The sequence below is a fragment of the Plectropomus leopardus genome, chromosome 8, assembly GCF_026936395.1.
Source record: "Plectropomus leopardus strain MGB_pleo_1.0 chromosome 8, ASM2693639v1, whole genome shotgun sequence".
In the NCBI taxonomy this organism is placed as follows: Eukaryota; Metazoa; Chordata; class Actinopteri; order Perciformes; family Serranidae; genus Plectropomus; species Plectropomus leopardus.
The window spans coordinates 5,037,039-5,059,635 of NC_142183.1; the positions used below are offsets into that span (position 1 = coordinate 5,037,039).

At 35.2% G+C, this 22,597-nt stretch overlaps 1 protein-coding gene across 1 annotated transcript in view; it reads right to left on the reverse strand.

Moving 5' to 3' along the window:
- spmap2l (sperm microtubule associated protein 2 like) overlaps positions 1-22,597 on the reverse strand; it is a 24,248-nt gene continuing 1,651 nt past the window's right edge. The window contains exons 2-10 of the mRNA XM_088081418.1: positions 22,495-22,591; positions 22,379-22,409; positions 20,750-20,806; positions 19,249-19,383; positions 16,801-16,935; positions 13,033-13,174; positions 12,322-12,456; positions 11,220-11,374; positions 1-815 (exon numbers count right to left, since the gene is read on the reverse strand). Coding sequence (XP_087937544.1) covers positions 11,243-11,374; positions 12,322-12,456; positions 13,033-13,174; positions 16,801-16,935; positions 19,249-19,383; positions 20,750-20,806; positions 22,379-22,409; positions 22,495-22,591 — 864 coding nt within the window. The 3' untranslated portion in view covers positions 1-815; positions 11,220-11,242. The remainder of the gene's footprint in view (positions 816-11,219; positions 11,375-12,321; positions 12,457-13,032; positions 13,175-16,800; positions 16,936-19,248; positions 19,384-20,749; positions 20,807-22,378; positions 22,410-22,494; positions 22,592-22,597) is intronic.

Sequence of the window (22,597 nt, forward strand, 5' to 3'; positions counted from 1 at the left end):
ATAATTTAGCATGTTGACAAATCAGCGAAAAAAATCGCATAGTATAGTAAGGCAAAAATGTCAAATTTTGGCATGTCCCAAAAATGGCTAAAAACAACATATTATAGCCTTTAGAGGCGTGTCATAGCATACAAAGTGGAAACAAGGGCCAAAAAAGTCCCAAAACGATAAAACAGTAAAAATGTCAAATTTTGACATGTCTCAAAAATGGCTAAAAATAACATATTAGACAAATCAAGTGAAGTAAATTTTATTTTTAAAGCCCATCATCACATTACATGGTTTGCTTCAGAGTGTTTACATTGTACGACATCCCTTTAAAAAAGAACCCTTTCAATGGGGGTAAAAAAGGGGTGAAATCTCAGGAAGAGAAGCAGAGGATGATGACAATCGTGTCAAAAAGGAAAGAGAAAGGGAGAGGGGAAGAGAGGGGGAGAGATGCACAACAATAATGGAAACATACACGTGATATTACAATAATGATTGATGTGAAATTACTAAGTACACACTATGATAATATTGAGGGTGCTGCTAAGAGTCTCATTCGTATATTGATAGTGGAGGAAGGTCTAATAATGGTAGTAGAGGGTTGCGTCGAACGCAATCACGGCATTGATGTAATCAGGACCCACGACACAGGCGTAGCTTCAGTCAGGACCACAGCAGTGGAAAAACCAAGATCACGATCAGCCCGAGCCGGGGGTACAGTATCAGTGCAGCCACATCATGAGCACAACCAAAGGCAGGGTCACAGCGCCAGCACAGCTATTACCATGATTAAGCGCAGCCAAGATTACAGCCAGGATCCGGGAAAACTAGGAAACAAAGCAGAAAGAAAACTCCGGAGAGGCAACGGTGTAAGCGTAATGCAGTAAACGTAGTGCAGTAAACAGACATGAGTATTTTCAGATGAAGGGAGTGTGACAAGGAAAAGGAGTTCAGTGTATCATAGAAAGTCCCCTGACAGATTAAACCTATGTCAGAAAACCTAGGGGCTGGTCCAGGCAACCAGAGCCAGCCCTAATTATGACCTTTATCGAAGAGTAAGGTCTGAAATCTAACCTTAAAAGTGGAAACAGTGTGTGCCTTCCTAGTAGAGCTTCTAGAGACACGTCATAGTTTGCAAAGTGGAAACAAAGGCCAAAACATCATAATTTAGCATGGTAAAATAATGGCAAAAGATTGCATGCTATAGTATGGCAAAAATATCAAAGTTTGACATGTCTCAAAAATGGAAAAAAACAACATATTATAGCCTTTCGAGACGTGTCATAGCATACAAAGTGGATACAAGGGCCAAAAAAGTCCAAAAACCTCATAAATTAACATGTTGACAAATCAGCGAAAAAAATCGCATAGTATAGTAAGGCAAAAATGTCAAATTTTGGCATGTCCCAAAAATGGCTAAAAACAACATATTATAGTCTTTAAAGACGTGTCATAGCATACAAAGTGGAAACAAGGGCCAAAAAAGTCGAAAAACATCATAATTTAGCATGTTGACAAATCAGCGAAAAAAATCGCATAGTATAGTAAGGCAAAAATGTCAAATTTTGGCATGTCCCAAAAATGGCTAAAAACAACATATTATAGTCTTTAGAGGCGTCTAATAGCATACAAAGTGGAAACAAGGGCCAAAAAAGTCCAAAAACGTCATAATTTAGCATGTTGACAAATCAGCGAAAAAAATCGCATAGTATAGTAAGGCAAAAATGTCAAATTTTGGCATGTCCCAAAAATGGCTAAAAACAACATATTATAGCCTTTAGAGGCGTGTCATAGTATACAAAGTGGAAACAAGGGCCAAAAAAGGCCATAAACGTCATAATTTAGCATGTTGAAAAATCAGCGAAAAAATCGCATAGTATAGTAAGGCAAAAATGTCAAATTTTGGCATGTCCCAAAAATGGCTAAAAACAACATATTATAGTCTTTAGAGGCGTCTAATAGCATACAAAGTGGAAACAAGGGCCAAAAAAGTCCAAAAACGTCATAATTTAGCATGTTGACAAATCAGCGAAAAAAATCGCATAGTATAGTAAGGCAAAAATGTCAAATTTTGGCATGTCCCAAAAATGGCTAAAAACAACATATTATAGCCTTTAGAGATGTGTCATAGTATACAAAGTGGAAACAAGAGCCAAAAAAGGCCATAAACGTCATAATTTAGCATGTTGACAAATCAGCGAAAAAAATCGCATAGTATAGTAAGGCAAAAATGTCAAATTTTGGCATGTCCCAAAAATGGCTAAAAACGACATATTATAGTCTTTAAAGACGTGTCATAGCATACAAAGTGGAAACAAGGGCCAAAAAAGTCCAAAACCTCATAATTTAGCATGTTGACAAATCAGCTTAAAAAATCGCATAGTATAGTAAGGCAAAAATGTCAAATTTTGGCATGTCCCAAAAATGGCTAAAAACAACATATTATAGTCTTTAGAGGCGCGTCATAGCATACAAAGTGGAAACAAGGGCCAAAAAGTCCAAAACCTCATAATTTAACATGTTGACAAATCAGCGAAAAATCGCATAGTATAGTAAGGCAAAATGTCAAATTTTGGCATGTCCCAAAAATGGCTAAAACGACATATTATAGCCTTTAGAGACGTGTCATAGCATACAAAGTGGAAACAAGGGCCAAAAAGTCCAAAACGTCATAATTTAGCATGTTGAAAAATCAGCGAAAAAATCGCATAGTATAGTAAGGCAAAAATGTCAAATTTTGGCATGTCCCAAAAATGGCTAAAAACGACATATTATAGTCTTTAAAGACGTGTCATAGCATACAAAGTGGAAACAAGGGCCAAAAAAGTCCTAAAACCTCATAATTTAGCATGTTGACAAATCAGCGAAAAAAATCGCATAGTATAGTAAGGCAAAAATGTCAAATTTTGGCATGTCCCAAAAATGGCTAAAAACAAAATGTTATAGCCTTTAGAGACGTGTCGTAGCATACAAAGTGGAAACAAGGGCCCAAAAAGTCCAAAAACCTCATAAATTAACATGTTGACAAATCAGCGAAAAAATCGCATAGTATAGTAAGGCAAAAATGTCAAATTTTGGCATGTCCCAAAAATGGCCAAAAACGACATATTATAGCCTTTACAGAGGTGTCATAGCATACAAAGTGGAAACAAGGGCCAAAAAAGTCCAAAAACCTCATAATTTAGCATGTTGACAAATCAGCGAAAAAATCGCATAGTATAGTAAGGCAAAAATGTCAAATTTTGGCATGTCCCAAAAATGGCTAAAAACGACATATTATAGCCTTTAGAGACGTGTCATAGCATACAAAGTGGAAACAAGGGCCAAAAAAGGCCATAAACGTCATAATTTAGCATGTTGAAAAATCAGCTAAAAAATCGCATAGTATAGTAAGGCAAAAATGTCAAATTTTGGCATGTCCCAAAAATGGCTAAAAACAACATATTATAGCCTTTAGAGGCGTCTAATAGCATACAAAGTGGAAACAAGGGCCAAAAAAGTCCAAAAACCTCATAATTTAACATGTTGACAAATCAGCGAAAAAATCGCATAGGCAAAAATGTCAAATTTTGGCATGTCCCAAAAATGGCTAAAAACAACATATTATAGCCTTTAGAGGCGTCTAATAGCATACAAAGTGGAAACAAGGGCCAAAAAAGTCCAAAAACCTCATAAATTAACATGTTGATAAATCAGCGAAAAAAACGCATAGTATAGTAAGGCAAAAATGTCAAATTTTGACATGTCCCAAGAGTGGCTAAAAACGACATATTATAGCCTTTAGAGGCGTCTAATAGCGTACAAATTGGGAACAAGGGCCAAAAAAGTCCTAAAACCTCATAATTTAACATGTTGACAAATCAGCGAAAAAATCGCATAGTATAGTAAGGCAAAAATGTCAAATTTTGGCATGTCCCAAAAATGGCTAAAAACGACATATTATAGCCTGTAGAGGCGTGTCATAGCATACCAAGTGGAAACAAGTGAGAAAAACGTCCAAAAACATCATAATTTAGCATGTTGACAAATCAGCGAAAAAATCGCATAGTATAGTAAGGCAAAAATGTCAAATTTTGACATGTCCCAAAAATGGCTAAAAATGACATATTATTGTCTTTAGAGACGTGTCATAGTATACAAAGTGGAAACAAGGGCCAAAAAAGGCCATAAATGTCATAATGTAGCATGTTGACAAATCAGCGAAAAAATCGCATAGTATAGTAAGGCAAAAATGTCAAATTTTGGCATGTCCCAAAAATGGCTAAAAACGACATATTATAGTCTTTAAAGACGTGTCATAGCATACAAAGTGGAAACAAGGGCCAAAAAAGTCCAAAAACATCATAATTTAACATGTTGAAAAATCTGCGGAAAAATCGCAAGTATAGTAAGGCAAAAATGTCAAATTTTGGCATGTCCCAAAAATGGCTAAAAACGACATATTATAGCCTTTAGAGACGTGTCATAGTATACAAAGTGGAAACAAGGGCCAAAAAAGGCCATAAACGTCATAATTTAGCATGTTGAAAAATCAGCGAAAAAATCGCATAGTATAGTAAGGCAAAAATGTCAAATTTTGGCATGTCCCAAAAATGGCTAAAAACAACATATTATAGTCTTTAGAGGCGTCTAATAGCATACAAAGTGGAATAAAGGGCCAAAAAAGTCTAAAAACGTCATAATTTAGCATGTTGACAAATCAGCGAAAAAAATCGCATAGTATAGTAAGGCAAAAATGTCAAATTTTGGCATGTCCCCAAAATGGCTAAAAACAACATATTATAGCCTTTAGAGGCGTGTCATAGCATACAAAGTGGAAACAAGGGCCAAAAAAGTCCAAAAACGTCATAATTTAGCATGTTGACAAATTAGCGAAAAAATCGCATAGTATAGTAAGGCAAAAATGTCAAATTTTGGCATGTCCCAAAAATGGCTAAAAACAACATATTATAGTCTTTAGAGGCGTCTAATAGCATACAAAGTGGAAACAAGGGCCAAAAAAGTCCAAAAACCTCATGAATTAACATGTTGACAAATCAGCGAAAAAATCGCATAGTATAGTAAGGCAAAAATGTCAAATTTTGGCATGTCCCAAAAATGGCTAAAAACAACATATTATAGCCTTTAGAGACGTGTCATAGTATACAAAGTGGAAACAAGGGCCAAAAAAGGCCATAAACGTCATAATTTAGCATGTTGACAAATCAGCGAAAAAATCGCATAGTATAGTAAGGCAAAAATGTCAAATTTTGACATGTCCCACGAGTGGCTAAAAACGACATTTTATAGCCTTTAGAAGCGTCTAATAGCATACAAAGTGGAAACAAGGGCCAAAAAAGTCCTAAAACCTCATAATTTAACATGTTGACAAATCAGCGAAAAAATCGCATAGTATAGTAAGTCAAAAATGTCAAATTTTGGCATGTCCCAAAAATGGCTAAAAACAACATATTATAGTCTGTAGAGACGTGTCATAGCATACAAAGTGGAAACAAAGGCCAAAAAAAGTCCAAAAACGTCATAATTTAACATGTTGAAAAATCTGCGAAAAAAATCGCATAGTATAGTAAGGCAAAAATGTCAAATTTTGGCATGTCCCAAGAGTGGCTAAAAACGACATATTATAGTCTTTAGAGACGTGTCATAGCATACAAAGTGGAAACAAGGGCCAAGAAATGCCAAAAACTTCATAACTTAGCATGTTGAAATATGAGCGAAAAAATTGCATAGTATAGTAAGGCAAAAATGTCAAATTTTGACATGTCCCAAAAATGGCTAAAAACAACATATTATAGCCTTTAGAGACGTGTCATAGCATACAAAGTGGAAACAAGGGCAAAAAAATCCAAAAACATCACAATTTAGCATGTTGACAAATCAGTGAAAAAACAACATATTATAGTCTGTAGAGACGTGTCATAGCATACAAATTGGAAACAAAGCCCAAAAAAGGCCCAAAATGTCATAATTTAGCATGTCAAAAAAAAAGTCCAAAAATCACAAAAAGTCACATAATACAGTGTCAAATTTTGACATGTCCCCAAAATGGCTAAAAACAACACTTTATAGTTTGAAGAGATGCGTCATAATATAAAAAGTAGAAACAAAGGCCAACAAAGGAAAACAAAAAACATGACGTGTCCTAAAAAAAGGGCTGAAAACATCATATTATAGCTTGTAGAGACACGTTACTTCATACAGTGTCGAAATGAAGGCCCAAAACATCATAGCTAAAAACCCACACCGTAGTATGTCAAAAAACGCCACATTTTTTCATGTCGGAAAAATGTCTGAAAAAGACATAATTTGGAGACATAAATTATAGTATAGCATATCCAAAAACCCGCCAAAAACGTCATAATATAGCATGTCACAAAAATTTGGTTTGATCAACAGTATAGTTTGTCAAAATAAATTTGACATGTTAAAAAAAGGGCTGAAAATGACATATTTTATCGAAATAAGTGCTGAACACGAAATTGCATAAACATACTATACTTTGACCTTTTGGAGTCATTTTGGACGACGTACTAATCGACAATTTTTCTGACGACAAATATGCTGTTTTTATGACATTTTGGCCGAGATAATATACCATACAATTTTTAATATCTTTTAATAAATATACTATAATGATTCTATGCCACTTCGGCAACAAACTATACTATGACGTTTTTTATGCGATTTTCTTCAACATACTATGGTATGATGTTCTTATGCAAATTTTGAAGCCATTTTTGATAACATACTATGATATGACATTTTTATGTCATTTTGGATGACATAACCTTTTAGTGACCTTTTAGTGAGGACAGACTATACTATGATGCTTTGATTCCATTTTGGACGGCATACTACACAGACTTTTTTGCAACATTTTTTGCGAAATACTATATTGTTGGGTTTTTTTGTTTTGTTTTGTTTTTTACCACATTTTGGATAAAACACTACACTATTTTTTTTCTGCAACATTTTGGACATGATATGACTTTTTTGTGTCATTTGGGACCACACTGTTGTATGACTGATTTTTTTTACACTTTTTTGGGAAACATAATATAATATGACTTTTTGTGATATTTTGGACGACACATTATACTATGAGTTATTTTGTGTGATACATTTCCTCCCAACCTTGGTGAGTTAAAATGAACTGAATGTTGACCTGCATTTTTTTCATTAGTCTGCTGGACTGCACTGCTGGTACTGACTGGTTCTGTTCACTTGATGCATGATCTGCATTCGTATTTGTTCATTTATTTATCTTCAATTTGTATTTCATATGTTCCACAGAGCTCATAATTCATGGACTGTTTTTCATTTTAATTTAATCACTGCACATCTGTAATACATGCACTGTTAACCACCTCACATTAGCACAACCAGCATTAAAGCATCTATCACAGCTGTCTGCTGTGCTCGACTATAAATTAATTTCTGTGTGTGTTTGTCCTAATGTTATTATTCTTGATCAATGTGTATTTTTCGTTTTTATGCCATGCACACTAAGATACCAGATGTCAAAAAGTACCTTGGGATCAATGATGAATCAATCTCTTTCTTTCTCTCTAACCATCTGTCCATGACTTTTGTTATGACATACTATACTATGAATTTTTAACGTGCTATAGTTATATATATAAATTAGGATTAATAAAAGATTATTTTATTCTTATTTATTTATTTATTATGTATTATTTTATGACATTTTTATATTAACACAACCAAATAAAAAAAACCCTAAAACTAAAATTTAACAATCCTTGGACTTATTTTAAACACCTTTAGATAAACTCTGACATCCACATCTGTTCCTCCTGTTTTGGACCATTCTGGCAAACGAATAAACCAAAGCAAAACCATATGGATGCACCTCATCTCATGCAGCATGAGTGATGATTTATCATGTAAATACTAAGTTGGCAGAGTGAAGTCCAGTCCAGCACATGTATTGCTCCAACTGGTTCTAGTTCAAAACCACACAGCACAGACGTGGTGCTGCTGCTGCCAGTTTCTCACAGCTCAGGGAATATTTACCAAAGAGGTTTTTGTTTGGGGAGAGTTCCTGTAACTCCACCCTGACACGGTTGTTTGCAGAGTCACAGCACGCAATCAAAAAAAAGGGTTAAATTAACTTAAAAAACTATTCAAAACGAAACTTTGTGAGGGGGATTCTAGGTTTTAGTTTATTTGATTAAAATAGCAGAATTTTCTCAATCGTTAAACTGTCGGATTTAAGTTATATTACTGAGGTGTGAAGCAGGAAGGTATCAAAACAAGAACATCACACCTGTACATGAAGGCTGAGGGACTGTCTAATCATCTCACATAGCAGGGTGACAGCATGAGAGCGTCTGGTTTTAACTGTTTCCTGTGTTTAGCAGAAGATGTGGGCTGCACACATCCTGTGTGAGTCTGTTGGCACAGAACAGCTGACAACAGTGAACTAAACCGCAGAGTGCATCGACGAAGATGAGCGTAAATTGGTAAATTTACTTAATATTATTATCGGTAATTTACTGCTAATATTATTTTCAGCATCAACCTATCTATTATAAGTGTCGGAAAATAGAAAAAAAAAAATAAAAATCAAGTTATATTCAATTTACAAGAGAGAAAAAAATGGAACTAGAAAATACTTGGCCTTTTCTCTTAATAAATGATGATTATTAAAATATTATTAATTTTTATGGTGACCGACTTTAAATTAATGGAGTAATTGTTTAAGATTTACATAATAACAGCAAAGTTTGTACTGAAAAATGCAAAGCAACAGCACAGCAATAAAAACATTTACAAAGGTCCTTTAAAAATTTCGTCCATGTTCCAGGTGAAAATCATGAGGAACACCTTGTATTACTCCTTCTCTGCCAGTGAAATATTTACATTTTGTTTCTATAGAAACTCCAATCATCAGCAGATGTTAATTTAATCAGGAGTTTTTGTCAAACAAAAGGACAAGAACAAAATGCGAACACGAACAAAAAAGCCAAACAAGGAATAAAAGTAGTAAAACAGGCTGATCTCAAAAGGCAGTTTAAGTAATAAATGGATAAAAAAAATCTAATGTAACAATAAAAGCAAAAAAAGACGATAAAAAATAATATAAGAAATCAAATGGAAAGACGACATCACATCAGTGGGGATCAAACAAGGTTGAGAAGATTAAAACTAGTATTTAAAAAAAAAAAGAGACGGGAAACAAATAAGTAAATTTAAGAATGAAAGAATGATGAGAACGGGGAAACAAATACAGAATAATCTTACTTGTCTTACTCATTGTTCCCCAAAATAACTTATAAAAGGCGCCTAAAGCTCCCTTAAAAAAAGACCACTTACAAAAAAACAGAGGTCGTGACCTCGGTGACCTCACTGGTGGGTACGGCAACACACACAGGGTGTTTTGGTGACAAACACGAGTGTAAACACAGCTGTTTGACTGTAAAATAAAGATCCTTTAGCTCCACCTGAAGGCTGCACTCAAATTTCTGCCTCTGAGAAATATTTGGCTAAAAGGCAGTATTGTCCCCGGCTCCTGCTCACTACCTTGTGGTCTCAGGTCATGATCGCGGGAAGCTAATCCCAGATTAGCCTCCCAGCGGGACGTGGCTTCAATCCCCTTTGATGTCTAGCCGGGCCGGTCCAGAAACCTGCACTGATCTAAAAGCCGTCGCTGGCTGCCACCGCCTGCAGCGCTCCAAATCAAATTACAGCAGCGAGTCTCCACCTCTGAACACATCAACTGTGACTACTTTTATGTAATACTCACTGACACAAGTGTAAGTGGGATTACAGCGGATTTTCCGAACCGAAGCCTCAGCACCCTTTGTAACCTTAACTGTGGCCAGATTGAGGTTTTCCAACAAGTCATGACCTCTAAAGGGGAAAGGGGAGCTTCTGAACGGCTCTGGTGGAAATTTTCTCACACTCAGACTGCACATGCATGCACGCAGTGGCCTGAAGTGACGCTGTGACAGATCTAAAAGTAGAAAAAAATAAAAACTCATAGCGGACTTACATCTGTCCCAAATCAAAAACTTCAGAGATGTAGAGGAAGTGGTGAGACTGATGTCACCTCAGAGGAAAAATTACGCTTAAATGCTAAAAAAAAACCTAAAGTCAGTGAAAGATTTATACACACATGGTTGTGATATAAATGGGGTTCCCACACGTTTATGGACAAAATTTTGAAACTTTTCCATAACTTCTCAAGAACCCGTAACAAAAAAAAAGTTTGCCCCACTTGCCAAGCTATTTTTTTAGCATATCAGATTCAAAGAAGTCAAAAAACGAAACAACATAAATGATGGTAAACAAAACGTCAAACGCATATTAGAGCTACGATTCAGCAAAATAAATTTGTCATCATGTTAAATTACGTTGGAGGTTATCCACAGAAAAATACTGCAACAATTTCATTAAATTCCATGACTTTTCTAAAACTTTCAATGATTTTCAAAAATTAAGAGACTTTTTCCAGGCCTGGAAAATCTGATTATGTGCCGATAATCGGCCGGGCCAATAATCTGTCGACCCCTAGTTCCTGCTCTTAATTTTGGATTGAACTCAAAGAATCCTGACTGGAAACGGTTCAAGAACCAGAGCTGGTTTGGTTCAGACAAAAGCTGCAGATCTCAGACAGACATGTTTTTATTCCTAACATTTTTCATCCTCTGCTCTGAAATTCAAACCATCAATCTCTCACAGTCTAAAAACGCAGTCCAAAACTTTTATTCATGGTTTTATAAACGTGGTAACGATATCAACAGCAGTGCAAAGAAACAGACGCTCCAGTTTGGGTTGTTCTCACTGACATTTACCCTCCAGACGCCTCAAAATAAGTTTTACATTTTAACATATCTATCTTTCGGCTGGGTTTTCTAAGAATCTATGATTCATTCACAGTTCATTTTTATTTGTTTTAGTCCAGTTTTATGCCATTATTTAGGTCCTGTTACTAAATTTGGGTGTGTATGCTTGGCTTGGCTCTTAACTTCCTTTTTTGTCATTTTATGGTGTTTTATTACAAAAACTGCTCGTCGTAAAGCTTTGTCGTTATTGTTGGCTCAAAACTTTAAATGCACGGTGCGAATAAAGCAGCAAAAGAAGTTAAATGTCCAAAATGATTATCACTACCATCTTTATCGTTTTTAAAAATCAAGATCACATATATCTGACATCTCCTATCACATTATGAGCGTTTGCTGTTTCAGGCTGAATGAAGCACTGACCTGGTCGTGATGTTCAGGGAAGCTCAGACGGACAGGACGTTGTTTCGTCTCCACTCTGGTTCTCGCGGCGGGATGTAGTCCTTGGAAAGCTGTTTTGGAGTCGCCAGCATTTCAACTCGAGCGCTCGCCGTGGCGCTCTTCGCTGCCTTTGAAACCTGATGTTAGAGAATCAGATGTTTAGTTTCAGTACTGAGAAAAATTTGACTTTGGCCCAAAAACTGAAGTCTTTGAAGAGGCGAATCACACTCAGCTGCATTTCAAACAAACGGTCATTTGTCATTATACATTTTTCTGTAAATGTTTCATATGTCAAAATAAGAGCCAGACGGCAAAACCACAGATCATACGGACGGATAGCCAATAAAAATCTGGCGAAGGCGTGTAAGCAGACGATCATGAAACAGTCGTTTGGAATTTTCCAAACACGTTCATCAGCCAAAGTTAATTAAAACATTTTCTCATCATGTGAAAACAAGTTTATGACAGATGGAAAATATTTTAATTGACTGTGTTTGATGTCAAACTTACAGCCAAAACTGTTCCTGCTTTGTTGAGCTGTTTGTTTTAACTAAGATTGTACTCGTGGAAAACATTCTTTCAAAATAATAACTACTGGATTTTGAGTCTTCTACTGTTTAACCCCCTGAAACCTGGGCAATTTGGATTTGGATTTGATTTTTCTTTTTTTTTCAAAAACACAGGAAGAAGTAGAGAAATGACACAGAGATTAGAAAAAAAAAAAACAACAAAAAAAACCCAAAGTACAAACAAATGGAGGATAAAAAACAGGAAAATTACCTGGTAAAAAAATCCTTAGAAATAATAATAATTCTGTAAAATAATTTAAAATATATGATTATGATGATTAGAAGTGTAGGCCTCTGAATGTTTCCCCCTAGCTTTAAAAAAAATAAAATAAAATGTATTTATTTCTTAAGAAATCAAACCTATTTGCTCAGGGTCCGGAGGTTTAAATACTTGTGAAAGGTATCTGAATGCAGCACAAGAAAAGTGACCTTGATCCAGGTTTCAAAGGGCTAACAACGTTTACAAAATACTGCACAAATACTTAAAGAAGTGATTTATCAAAAGGTGCTCTTACCGTCCAGATTGAATCCACCGGGTGTCCGAGCTGGAGGCAGATGTTGCTCTGCTTCAGTCGGGGCAGCGACAGCTGGACCAGCCGCTGGGAGACTCGAGCCGTCTTTGAAGCAAACGAGACGACGGATTTAACGCTCTGTGCAGCAGAAAGACAAATTTAAATTCAAACACTGAAGAACTGAAGAAAAACTGGCAGCTGAAGGTCGAGCTGAGATCATCACTGGCTGTTCAGAAAGTTTTCAGAAAACTAAAAACTCATTTCAAATGTTTCCCCGATATTTATGACCAAAGGCATATTACAATGTGGGAGTTAGGAAACGTGATTAAATCTGCACCACAATTTAAGTAATTTTACACAATGATATCAATATTTACTGCAATATAAAATGCATTTTCTCTATATTTAATCTGTACATTTATATTAGTATTTAATTTTCAGCAAATCCTGTAAATTAAGGGCCGGGAAATAAAAGGTACTTGGTTACATTAATGCATTAATTCTGCAAGACAACAGACCTCAATGAATATTTAAAATCGGAGGAAAGAGGCTTTTTTTAACAGAAATCAACACGGTCAAAAATCTACATGACTGAAAGACAACACGAACACCTCTTTTTTTGTCTGATGCAGAGAGTCTAAGAGTCTTTTTTTCAGTCTATTTTCATTTCTGTTTTATTTGAATTATATGTCATAAAGCGCTTTAGGATCTCACCTGTCTGTTGCTCTGGAAGTCCGGATGGTTCAGTTTGGGGTTGGAGAGCTGAAGCAGCCGCGGTGTGATCACAGCAGATTTCACTCTGGGATTAACGTGCCAAACAGGACAGTTATTCTCACACTGAGGTGTGTGAGGAGGCCTGTGGGACCAACGGAGAAAAAACATTTTCATATAAAACTGCGAGAAATAAACGCCTGACATCACGTGTTTTCTCACTGAGCTGTTTTTGTCATAAAGGTGCAGTTCACCCTGAATTCAAAAGTACATATTTATCCTCTTATCTGCGCTGCTGTGTATCGTTTTTTTGTTGAGAGTTGTCAGAGATATCGGACATGGAGATGTCCGTCTTCTCATTGAGGTGCTCAAAGCACCAAAAAAAGGAAAAACTCAACAGCAATGAGCCTCATGTAAAAAACAACATATTAACATTTTCTCTTATTTTCGCACATATCCAGGATTGTTCTTATTTATTTATTTTTTAAGATTATTTATTTGGCATTTTAGCCTTTGTTAGATAGGACAGATCAATAGTGTGATAGGGGGACATAGAGTGGGGACAAAATGCAGCAAAGGGCCTTGAGTGGGAGTTGAACCTGAGGCTGCTGCAGCAAAGACACGTCTTTAATCATGAGGCGCCTGCTTTATCCACTCAGCCACCGACACCCTGATTACTCTCTGTTTGTTAGTGCCCATTGATTTTTGGGATTCACCAATTTGTGTTCACCAATGTTTTGAGTTAGAGAAAATTTTAAGTTATGGTCGAGGACACTCGTACCAAGATAAGAGAAACATCCTGTATTCACAGGCCACAAGAAAAAAAAGGTTTTATATCTGTGTAATGTTTTTAAAAAATGCATGAATAGAATTTAATCAAATTCAGATGAGGTTTTATAATATTCATAATGACTGGATCAGAGGACGAATAATGCAGGACACATAATGTCAACATAAAACAGACCAAAAACAACAATAGAAGCAATTAAACCACAAATAAAAGGAAATTAAATTGAAAAATTGAATTAACATAAGTAATTTTTTCTCATGATATTGGGAATTTTTCTTGTACGTCTTTGTCCTTAACATGTTTTTTTTCTCCACTTCTAGAAGATTTCTAATAGAAATTACATCTATTGTAAATATTCAAAACATAAAGGCCCACTTATGAGATTTTAGTTGTATCCCACAGAGGGCCAGAATAAGACATTTACTGACATTTTCTGAGAGCTGAGAGACGAGTAAACGGACATTTGGAGCACAAAGGCGTCCCTGTGGAATAATGGCTGCATAAGATGCACACCGTGAAACTGGAAGATCCTTATTTTGACCCCTCTTTCTCTCACTATCTAATAAAAGCAATATATAATAAATAAATGAATAAATAAATAAATAAAAACAGATTTGTGTCACAGAGGTTGAGAATGAATCCCAACATTTCCAAAAGGTTTAGACTTTTGTTTGTAAGAAAAACAAGACTTCAAAGTCTAATACAAACTGATGACAAGCTAAAACCTTTCAAGACATATTTTCTGCAAAAAAATAAAAAAATAATTATTATTGGGTAGCTCAACTGGTAGAGCGGGTGACCCATGTACAAATGTTACATCCTCACCACAGTGGCCGCAGGTTCAACTCCAACATCGGCCCCTCTCTCTCCCCCTTTCAGCTGTCCCATCAAATAAAGGCAAAAAAGCCCAAAATATTCTAAACAATAATCTAAATAATAATAATAATAATAAATGATCACAATAATAATAATAAATAAATAAATCAGGCATATAATTACCTTTAACAGGACTACTGTATTATTAGTATTTGAGTATATAATTTGGTTTATACACATATTGCCAGCAGGAAGTTTGTAAGCAAACAGCTTGTAAAAATGATTATAAACCCCTAAAATAGCTCCCCTACAGTAATCTTTTTCCTGCCATGTGCTGCCATGTGTTTTGTCTGGTTTATTTATTTATCTTGTTTGTGTGTTGTTTTTTTGGAGCAACAGGATGAGGGGATTAAGGACAGCTGGTGATGATTATTTTGGTGCAGGGCATTAAAAAAAAAATCAATGTAATGTCTTCTATCTAAATGATAAAAAACAAATATTTGTGTTGCATGTTGGAATCAGAACATAAATGCCCGACAACACGTTCTGCTGCGGCGTTCAGGATTTATAAAAAGACTTCCTTGGCTGTCTGCGAGTGTCCCAGGGGTCCTGAACTTTGGACAATAAGCTCTATTGTCTCGGCTCGTCTCTCTCCCACAGTCTGACACTGAAATAACAGATGTCCAAACGCTGGCTTCCTCGCACAGCGTGGAGACGTTAGTGTTGGAGCTGAGCCTGTTAGACTTCTCATATTTAACTCTGTGACAGGTTATATTCTGCAGCGATTAAATTCTAGACTTTGGATCGTACGTGGGCCCCCTGAGGGTAAAGAAAAGATTTAGACTTTCAAGTCACAAATCTGCCAAAAAACAGCGAGATGGAGGCCAACATGGAGAGCTGGATGTGGAAATAATCTATAAAACAGAAGAGTTTGTCATGGTGCTGATGCACAAGCTGTACACATTTTTTAACATTTAAGTGGGAACGAGTTGATTTTGATGAATATGTGTCCGATACTTCAGATTATGAACTAATCTGTGTTCTGAAAATGAAAAAAAAAAAAACATTTAACACTGGGAAAAGATCCACTTACTCACAAAAAGAGGGCAAATTGCACTCAGCTGCCAAACTTTGAGCGCGTTTTGGCGTCGGCAGATAATTTGTGCAGATTCCTCTGTGAACAGGGGGCTAAAACAGAGCAGATCGCTGGTCCTAATTCTGCGCAAATCGCGGATCTGGCTCTATGGATTCAAATTTTTTGGGTAAATGTTTTACTGGAAACACCACTAATATCACTTTCCCTGGTAGGAGACAGTGTTTATCAACAGAAGTTGCTGATTGATTTACAAGATTTATCTTTTTGTCTATTTTCAAACAATTTATTTGAAACTGTCATAATAACAGTGATTGTGATGATTTCCAAGTAAAATCGACACTTACTGAGCTCAAAACTCAAATATGTAATGAACCTCACAGAGTCCCAGCAGCTTCAGGCGAGTTAGATTTGAGACTTTTAAAGACTTTTTATTGCCACTCAAAATTAAATTTAGGGCCAGAAACCAAAACTGTGTGGGGGTAAAAAAAACATAATCAACTTTAATTACTTAATATGGACAATTTAGGTCAAACCTTTATTTCAACATAAAACATAAGAGGATCTACTTTAAATGCTGAAAAAAAGTAAAACTTTCTAAAGTGGAACAAGAGGACAAAAATGAACATGTGTCATAAAAATACCGGTTTGGTTTGCCTTGAAAAGTTCTTTATTTTTTCATTAACTTGGATGTGGTAAATCTGACTGTTGTTGGTTCCTGTAACCTAATCTGCCTGATGTTAAATTTGGAAAATTACTTAAAAAAATAATAATACCAATTATTTTGAGATATCATGATGTAATGTCAGAAAAAGTAATATTTATAATTTTCTCTAAATTTTTAAGAGTTTTAAAAGATTTATGTAAGACACTTTAATACCAATTACGACCTTATTTTTAGATTTTATTTTTAATAAATTAAATGAGACTTAAAGACGTTTTAAGGATCTGCGGGAACAATGCTTCCAAATAACTCTGAACATCAGAGGACTAATCCGACCCGAGTTTGTTTGCTTCAGCTGCACTTGTCCTCACTTCACCGGCGGTGTTTGATGTGTAATGAGGCTTTTACCGTGCTTCCTGGGAGCTCCTGGCTTTGGGTGTTGACAAGCGGACAATGTGCTCGTACTGCGAAGTCTTGGAGGAAGGACGCTGGGTCTTCCTGGAGGAGCTCGCCTCCTCCTCCTCCTCCTCCTCCTCCTCTTTCCTGCAGGAAAGTGGAAGCTATTACCACATCCATTATATGTTGTGCTGTGTGCCCGGGAGAAAAGATCGTCTTGAGCCAGAAAAAGGAGGAGATACAGAACAATGCATGAGTGTCAGTGCACGGCTGATGACGGAGGTACGAGTGGAAAATCATCTGCACCAACAACAAAAACATTTAAATTTGTTTAACATTTAGCCGAGACAGCAGGATGACACATGAGCAAGGTCGACTGCTCCCCGCTGATGGTTTTATTTTGGCTCATTGTTCTGCTCATGTGTGGTCAAAAACAGAGCGTGTTGAAGAATTTAAGGAATGCATCATCTCTGCGAAGTCATTTCTGAGTGACTGTTAAGAAAAAGGCTGGTGACAGTCTATACTTTTCCTGTCAACAAATTGCATGAAAATACCAAAATAAACCATAAATTGGTCCTCGTAACAACAAACTTCCACTGAAAATAGATGAACTATGTACTTGTTTAAGTCTTGTCTGCTTGAAACTACTGAGCTGATTTTAAAAGTGACAGATTATTTGAAATCTATTTTCAGGATTTACATCTTTAGTAGGAACCAAAGAGTCAGTGCAGCAGACAGACATGTCTTTGATGTACGATAAATAAACTCAGCAAATTATCACATCTGAGAAGCTGCAAACAGTAAATGTTGCCAAATTTGCTTAATATATGATTTTAAAGTGGGTGACTTTTAAGTTTTGTTAGCTTAGCTGTTCATCTGTGTTGATTACTCATTAGCTCTCATTCTTGTTAAGTATAATAATAATTAGTATTTTTATTGTTATTATTATTAATAGTATTACTATTATTTTTACTATTTCTATTTTTAGCATTCTTATTGCTATTATTATGATTATTATTATTATTATTTATCTTATTTTGGTTTTTTAAATTTAAAAAAAAAGATTTTTTTTGAGGAGGTGGGTGGTGCCTGAACTTGTCTGGGGTGCTGATTTAGTTATTAATTAGTTAGGTCCGGTACTGGCAGTGTTTGACGCTCTTCCTTTGGTGCCATAAATCAAGATATGCCAAAATTAGATATTAATCAAGATCTAGTCTTCACTATTGCACAGTGATGTGAGGTTTATGGAGAAAAAAATCTAACCATTCACAGATGATATTTTTATTTTAAAGACTATTTCCACCATAAAGATTAATCAATGATCAAAATTAAAAAAATAAAATAAAAAAAAACTTTAACTTAATGGACAGAAAATTCATAAATACTTTAATATCTAATTATTATCACTGTAAGTAATTTCTCGAGTAAAAGTGTCTTACATACACTGGCTCCAGCTTGCCAAATGTGAGGATGTTTCTGCTTTTCTCTGTTTACAATGATTGCAAATGTTGTATATTTGGGTTTTGCATCATTGGTCAGACACAACAAACTATATGAAGACGTCAGCCTTTAAGAAACTGGGATTCATTATTTTTTATTTTTTATGTGGATTAATCCATAATGAAAAACAAAAGTAGTTGCAGTCTCAGATTAAATAAAAGCACCAGCTGCCTTGGCCTACATTTTTGCCACACTACTGATACTGAGATATTGCACTAATAATGTTGTGATATTTGATTTCGTGGAGCTGCACCAGACAGTCTGCCAGATAATCTGATTAGAAATTAACAAAATGGACTAGACTTCTTGGCTGCGGAGTGATGAGATTAGATGTGGAACAGCAGTGTGTTATTATCAGAAATTATTACAATCTCAATTTTGGATTCAACTAATCAATACAAAATGTGTCCTTACTGTGTGTATTCTGCAGCCTGAATCAATAATATCTGCTCACAGCTTTTCCACACCGAATCTCTGACGAACATCCTGCTTTGAACCAAACCAGCAGGTGATCGCTGCCATCCTCAATTACAGTAAATTATCGTTATTTGTTCTGGGAGCTACACTTCCTGGGTGAGCTTGTGATTGAATTACTCCACAGATTACTGTGCTTTTAATCTGACAGCTGATAGAGGGGAAAACAACAAACAATATCAAAATAAAAGCCTCTGCCGTCACAGCCTCTCGCGCACTAATTGATGCCGACAGCTCTCAGGGGTGATCACCTCTGATCGCCCTGCAGCTGGCATCAGTCCTGAACATCACTTTGCAGCTTGCATTTCCAGAATCAACTCTGTGCCAAAAAGCATCAGAGAGGCATCAACGTCAACATTTTTCAAAATATGTCGATGCAGCTAAACATAAAAAGCTTTGTGTACGGTGCTCTGGACACACAAACAGCCCTCATGCCTTTTTGATAAGTCATCAATAATGTTCAGGGTGCAGACGGGCTACAGTTACCTCCGGTGGTCCTCCCTTGCTGAGAAGTCTCTTTTGTGCCTGGCGAGGTATTGGATTCTTGCACTTGGAACGGCTCCGAGCGCCGCAGTGGAGACGGGCCTTATTGGCTGCTGGTTGCCCCAGCTCAGCTTCTCACTGATCAATGAAAAAGAGGAAAAGTTTCCAATAAGGAGATGAGATGATGACAGTGTTGGTGCAGAAGCAGGATAAATATTTTCCAAGCAGGCGATTACCAAACGAAAGTGATACTTTCACTCGAATGTGACCGCTCTTGTTCATTTTTCCCATTGTTTCGCCTTTTTAACTGCAAATTCAAAGCGTGCCAAACATCTGTCTTTAATTATGTAATTTAGAGAAACTGCACTCAAGGAAGGAAACACTGACCACAGAGGCTCCTGGACTCTTGGAGTCAATTTCACACCAGATCAAAGAACAAGCATGCAGCTTCATATGATGTAACAGCTGGAAAAAAAACCTCCTGCAACGCTGAAGATGTTTACAGACTTTAAAACCAATAATGTAATAAACAGAGGTCGCTGTGATGTGGCTTGTGGTATCAGAAATGTTGTGTTGTTTTTACATTCACTGATAAAATCAGTAGATCTGCTTTTTTTTTTTTACATCTTTTCTTAAAAAAACATAAAATCAATCAAGTCATTGTCTTCTTTGTGCATCGAGCGCTGTGATTGGCTGTTAAACAGTATGATGTCACTGCTAAAACAATAAATTACTCTCTGCTACACATATAAATAAAATCAATGCAGTAAAACAGAATCAAACATCTTCTAAAAATGTGATTGTTGCAGTTGAGCCTTCAGCTGTTTGAAATAATTTGGATTCTTCATCCGTTAAAATTTGACAAGTTGATTTTATTTACAAACATTTAGGAAACAGATTGCCTTGAAAAATGCAAGTAATATAACAATTAGTCTTAATTTATGTCAAATTTATATCAAAATGTTAAGTTTACTTAAAAATCTAATTATATTTACTCTTTTTTTCCAAGTTTTTGCAACTTAAAAAAATATTATTTATGTATTATTTTATTATAATTTAAAAAAATATATATATTTATTTTAATTCAAGTTTAATTAAATCGATGTTTCTGAATTTGAGCAACTTCAATAAATCAAGTATGTTTTGCTATATTTCTATATTCTGCTGGTTGCAAAGTACTTAATCATATTTGTTTTTTCTTGAAAGACTGAAACAGTACAGACGTCGCAGAACTTTACCACTGAAGTCGCTAACATTTATCATTTTTAAGTTGCAACAACTTAAAAAAATTAAGTAAATGCAGATGACTTTTGAGTAAACTTAACAATTAGATATAAAGTTGACATAAATTAATTTTAATAGTTATATTTACTTTCCATTTTCAAGGCAAATCCGTTTCCAAAATTATTTTAAGTAAGATCAATTTGTCAAATTTTACAGTGTATGTAAGAAAAAAGCAACATTTTAATCAAGAGGAAAAATTTCATATGACTCACACACTCACCAAGGAGTTGTTGCCCAAACAGTTTTTGAGGTTTTGTGCTGCGCCAGCTCCAAGATCCTGCCAAGAAAACACAACATTCCCAAAGCACACAATCAGCTTTAAATACGAGTGTAATTCAGATACTTTCGGGCCCACGGGGAACATGCAATCACTCCGTGGGTTTCCCGTCTGTGTTGAGGGTTTTCTTCGTTCTGAAGGAGCTCTGACATCAACACACTGGTCTCACTCTTCGGTTCAAAAGTTGGCTTCAAACTTAAAACCTCAGTGTGGCCACTAATCAACCCAAAGACGCAACAGTCAAATTTTATCTGTGAGTCGTATGAAGTTTCACCAGAGGAGGAATGACTGAAAGAGAAAAGTTTACATTTTTGGTTTCAGCTTTTAAACGTTTTTTTTATTCCACTGTGACCGCGTAATGAGGTACAGTACACGGTCACATAAAAAAATACTTCAACACCCCAGATTTACCATTTTAAAAGCATGAAATACACAAAATAAACCATTTCTAACACATATAGGTATTATGATGTACAGTATTTTCAACATAACTTCTTTTGTGAATAAATATAAACTAAAACTGTGTTAAATAATCCTTAATAATCCTCTTAAAGACACTTAACAGATGGAGTTAAACTTGGTGACAACATCAAGTAGCCAAGTTTACTCTTTCAATCTTTTTTAAATTAATTTTTGCTTTTAGCTAAAATTTTGACTGTTTATTTGCAATTTTAAGCAAGTTTTTAGTTATTTCAACTACTCATCCATTACTTTTAGCTAAATTGTTTTCCATTATTTTAATTTAAATTTATCAATTTTTTTAGATAGCTATTTATTTCAACTGATTATCTATCACTTTTAACTTATTAACTTTTACTGGCTTTTAACTATTTTAACAGTTTTTCTGATGCTTTTAACTTCTTCAGCTGTTTATTACTATCAGCTGACTATTTAAGTTTTTCTGATACTTTTAGCTTTTGTTACATTTAGCTATCGTTAAGTATTCAGACTGTTTATTTGTTACTTTAAGCTAAATATTTTAACTGTTAAATCATTACTTTTAGCTAGACGTTTTTTTCTGATATTTAATTTCAGCAAAGTATTTAATTGTTAATCCATTACTTTCAGCTATTTTAATTTTTTATTCGTTATTCTTAGCTATTCCAGCTGTTTATCATTTATTTTTAGATAGCTATCACAACTGTTAATTCATTACTTAAAGCTAAGCATGTCAACTTTTTTTAAAATTACTTTAGGCTAGCAATTTTCACTTTTATGTTACTTTTTACTCACCATTTAACTGTTTACGTTACATTTAACTCACAATTTCAACTGCTCATTCATTACTTTTAACTTAACTATAAAATATATTATTATGTATTTTATTTTATTATATATTTTATATATAATGTATGTTTTAATAAAGTATATCCACAAAAGTGATTTAAATGGCAGGTGAATTAGCAAATAAATAAACCAGTAAACACATTTCAGTAAATATTCAATAGATACTTAAAAGTGGTCTTTATTATCTTACAAATACAAATAACTTATTGCAATTGGTAAACTTTTTGATGTAGGGTTAAGCCATCGTAGTTGCATGTAAAAAAAATAAAAATGACGTTACTTCACCTGTTTGATGGCCCAAATCTGGACTGAATCCCTGCAAGAATCAACAAGAAAAGAAATTAGACTGAAAATATGAGACTATGTTAACAGACTGTGATGCACATAAACAGTAAATTTACCTTGTTTTCCAGACATCATCTCGACTTGCAGCAGCAGCAGACCGGACGTGTCGGGCTCGCTGCCTGCTGATGGTGGCACACTAATCTCCTGCTGTTGCTGTGG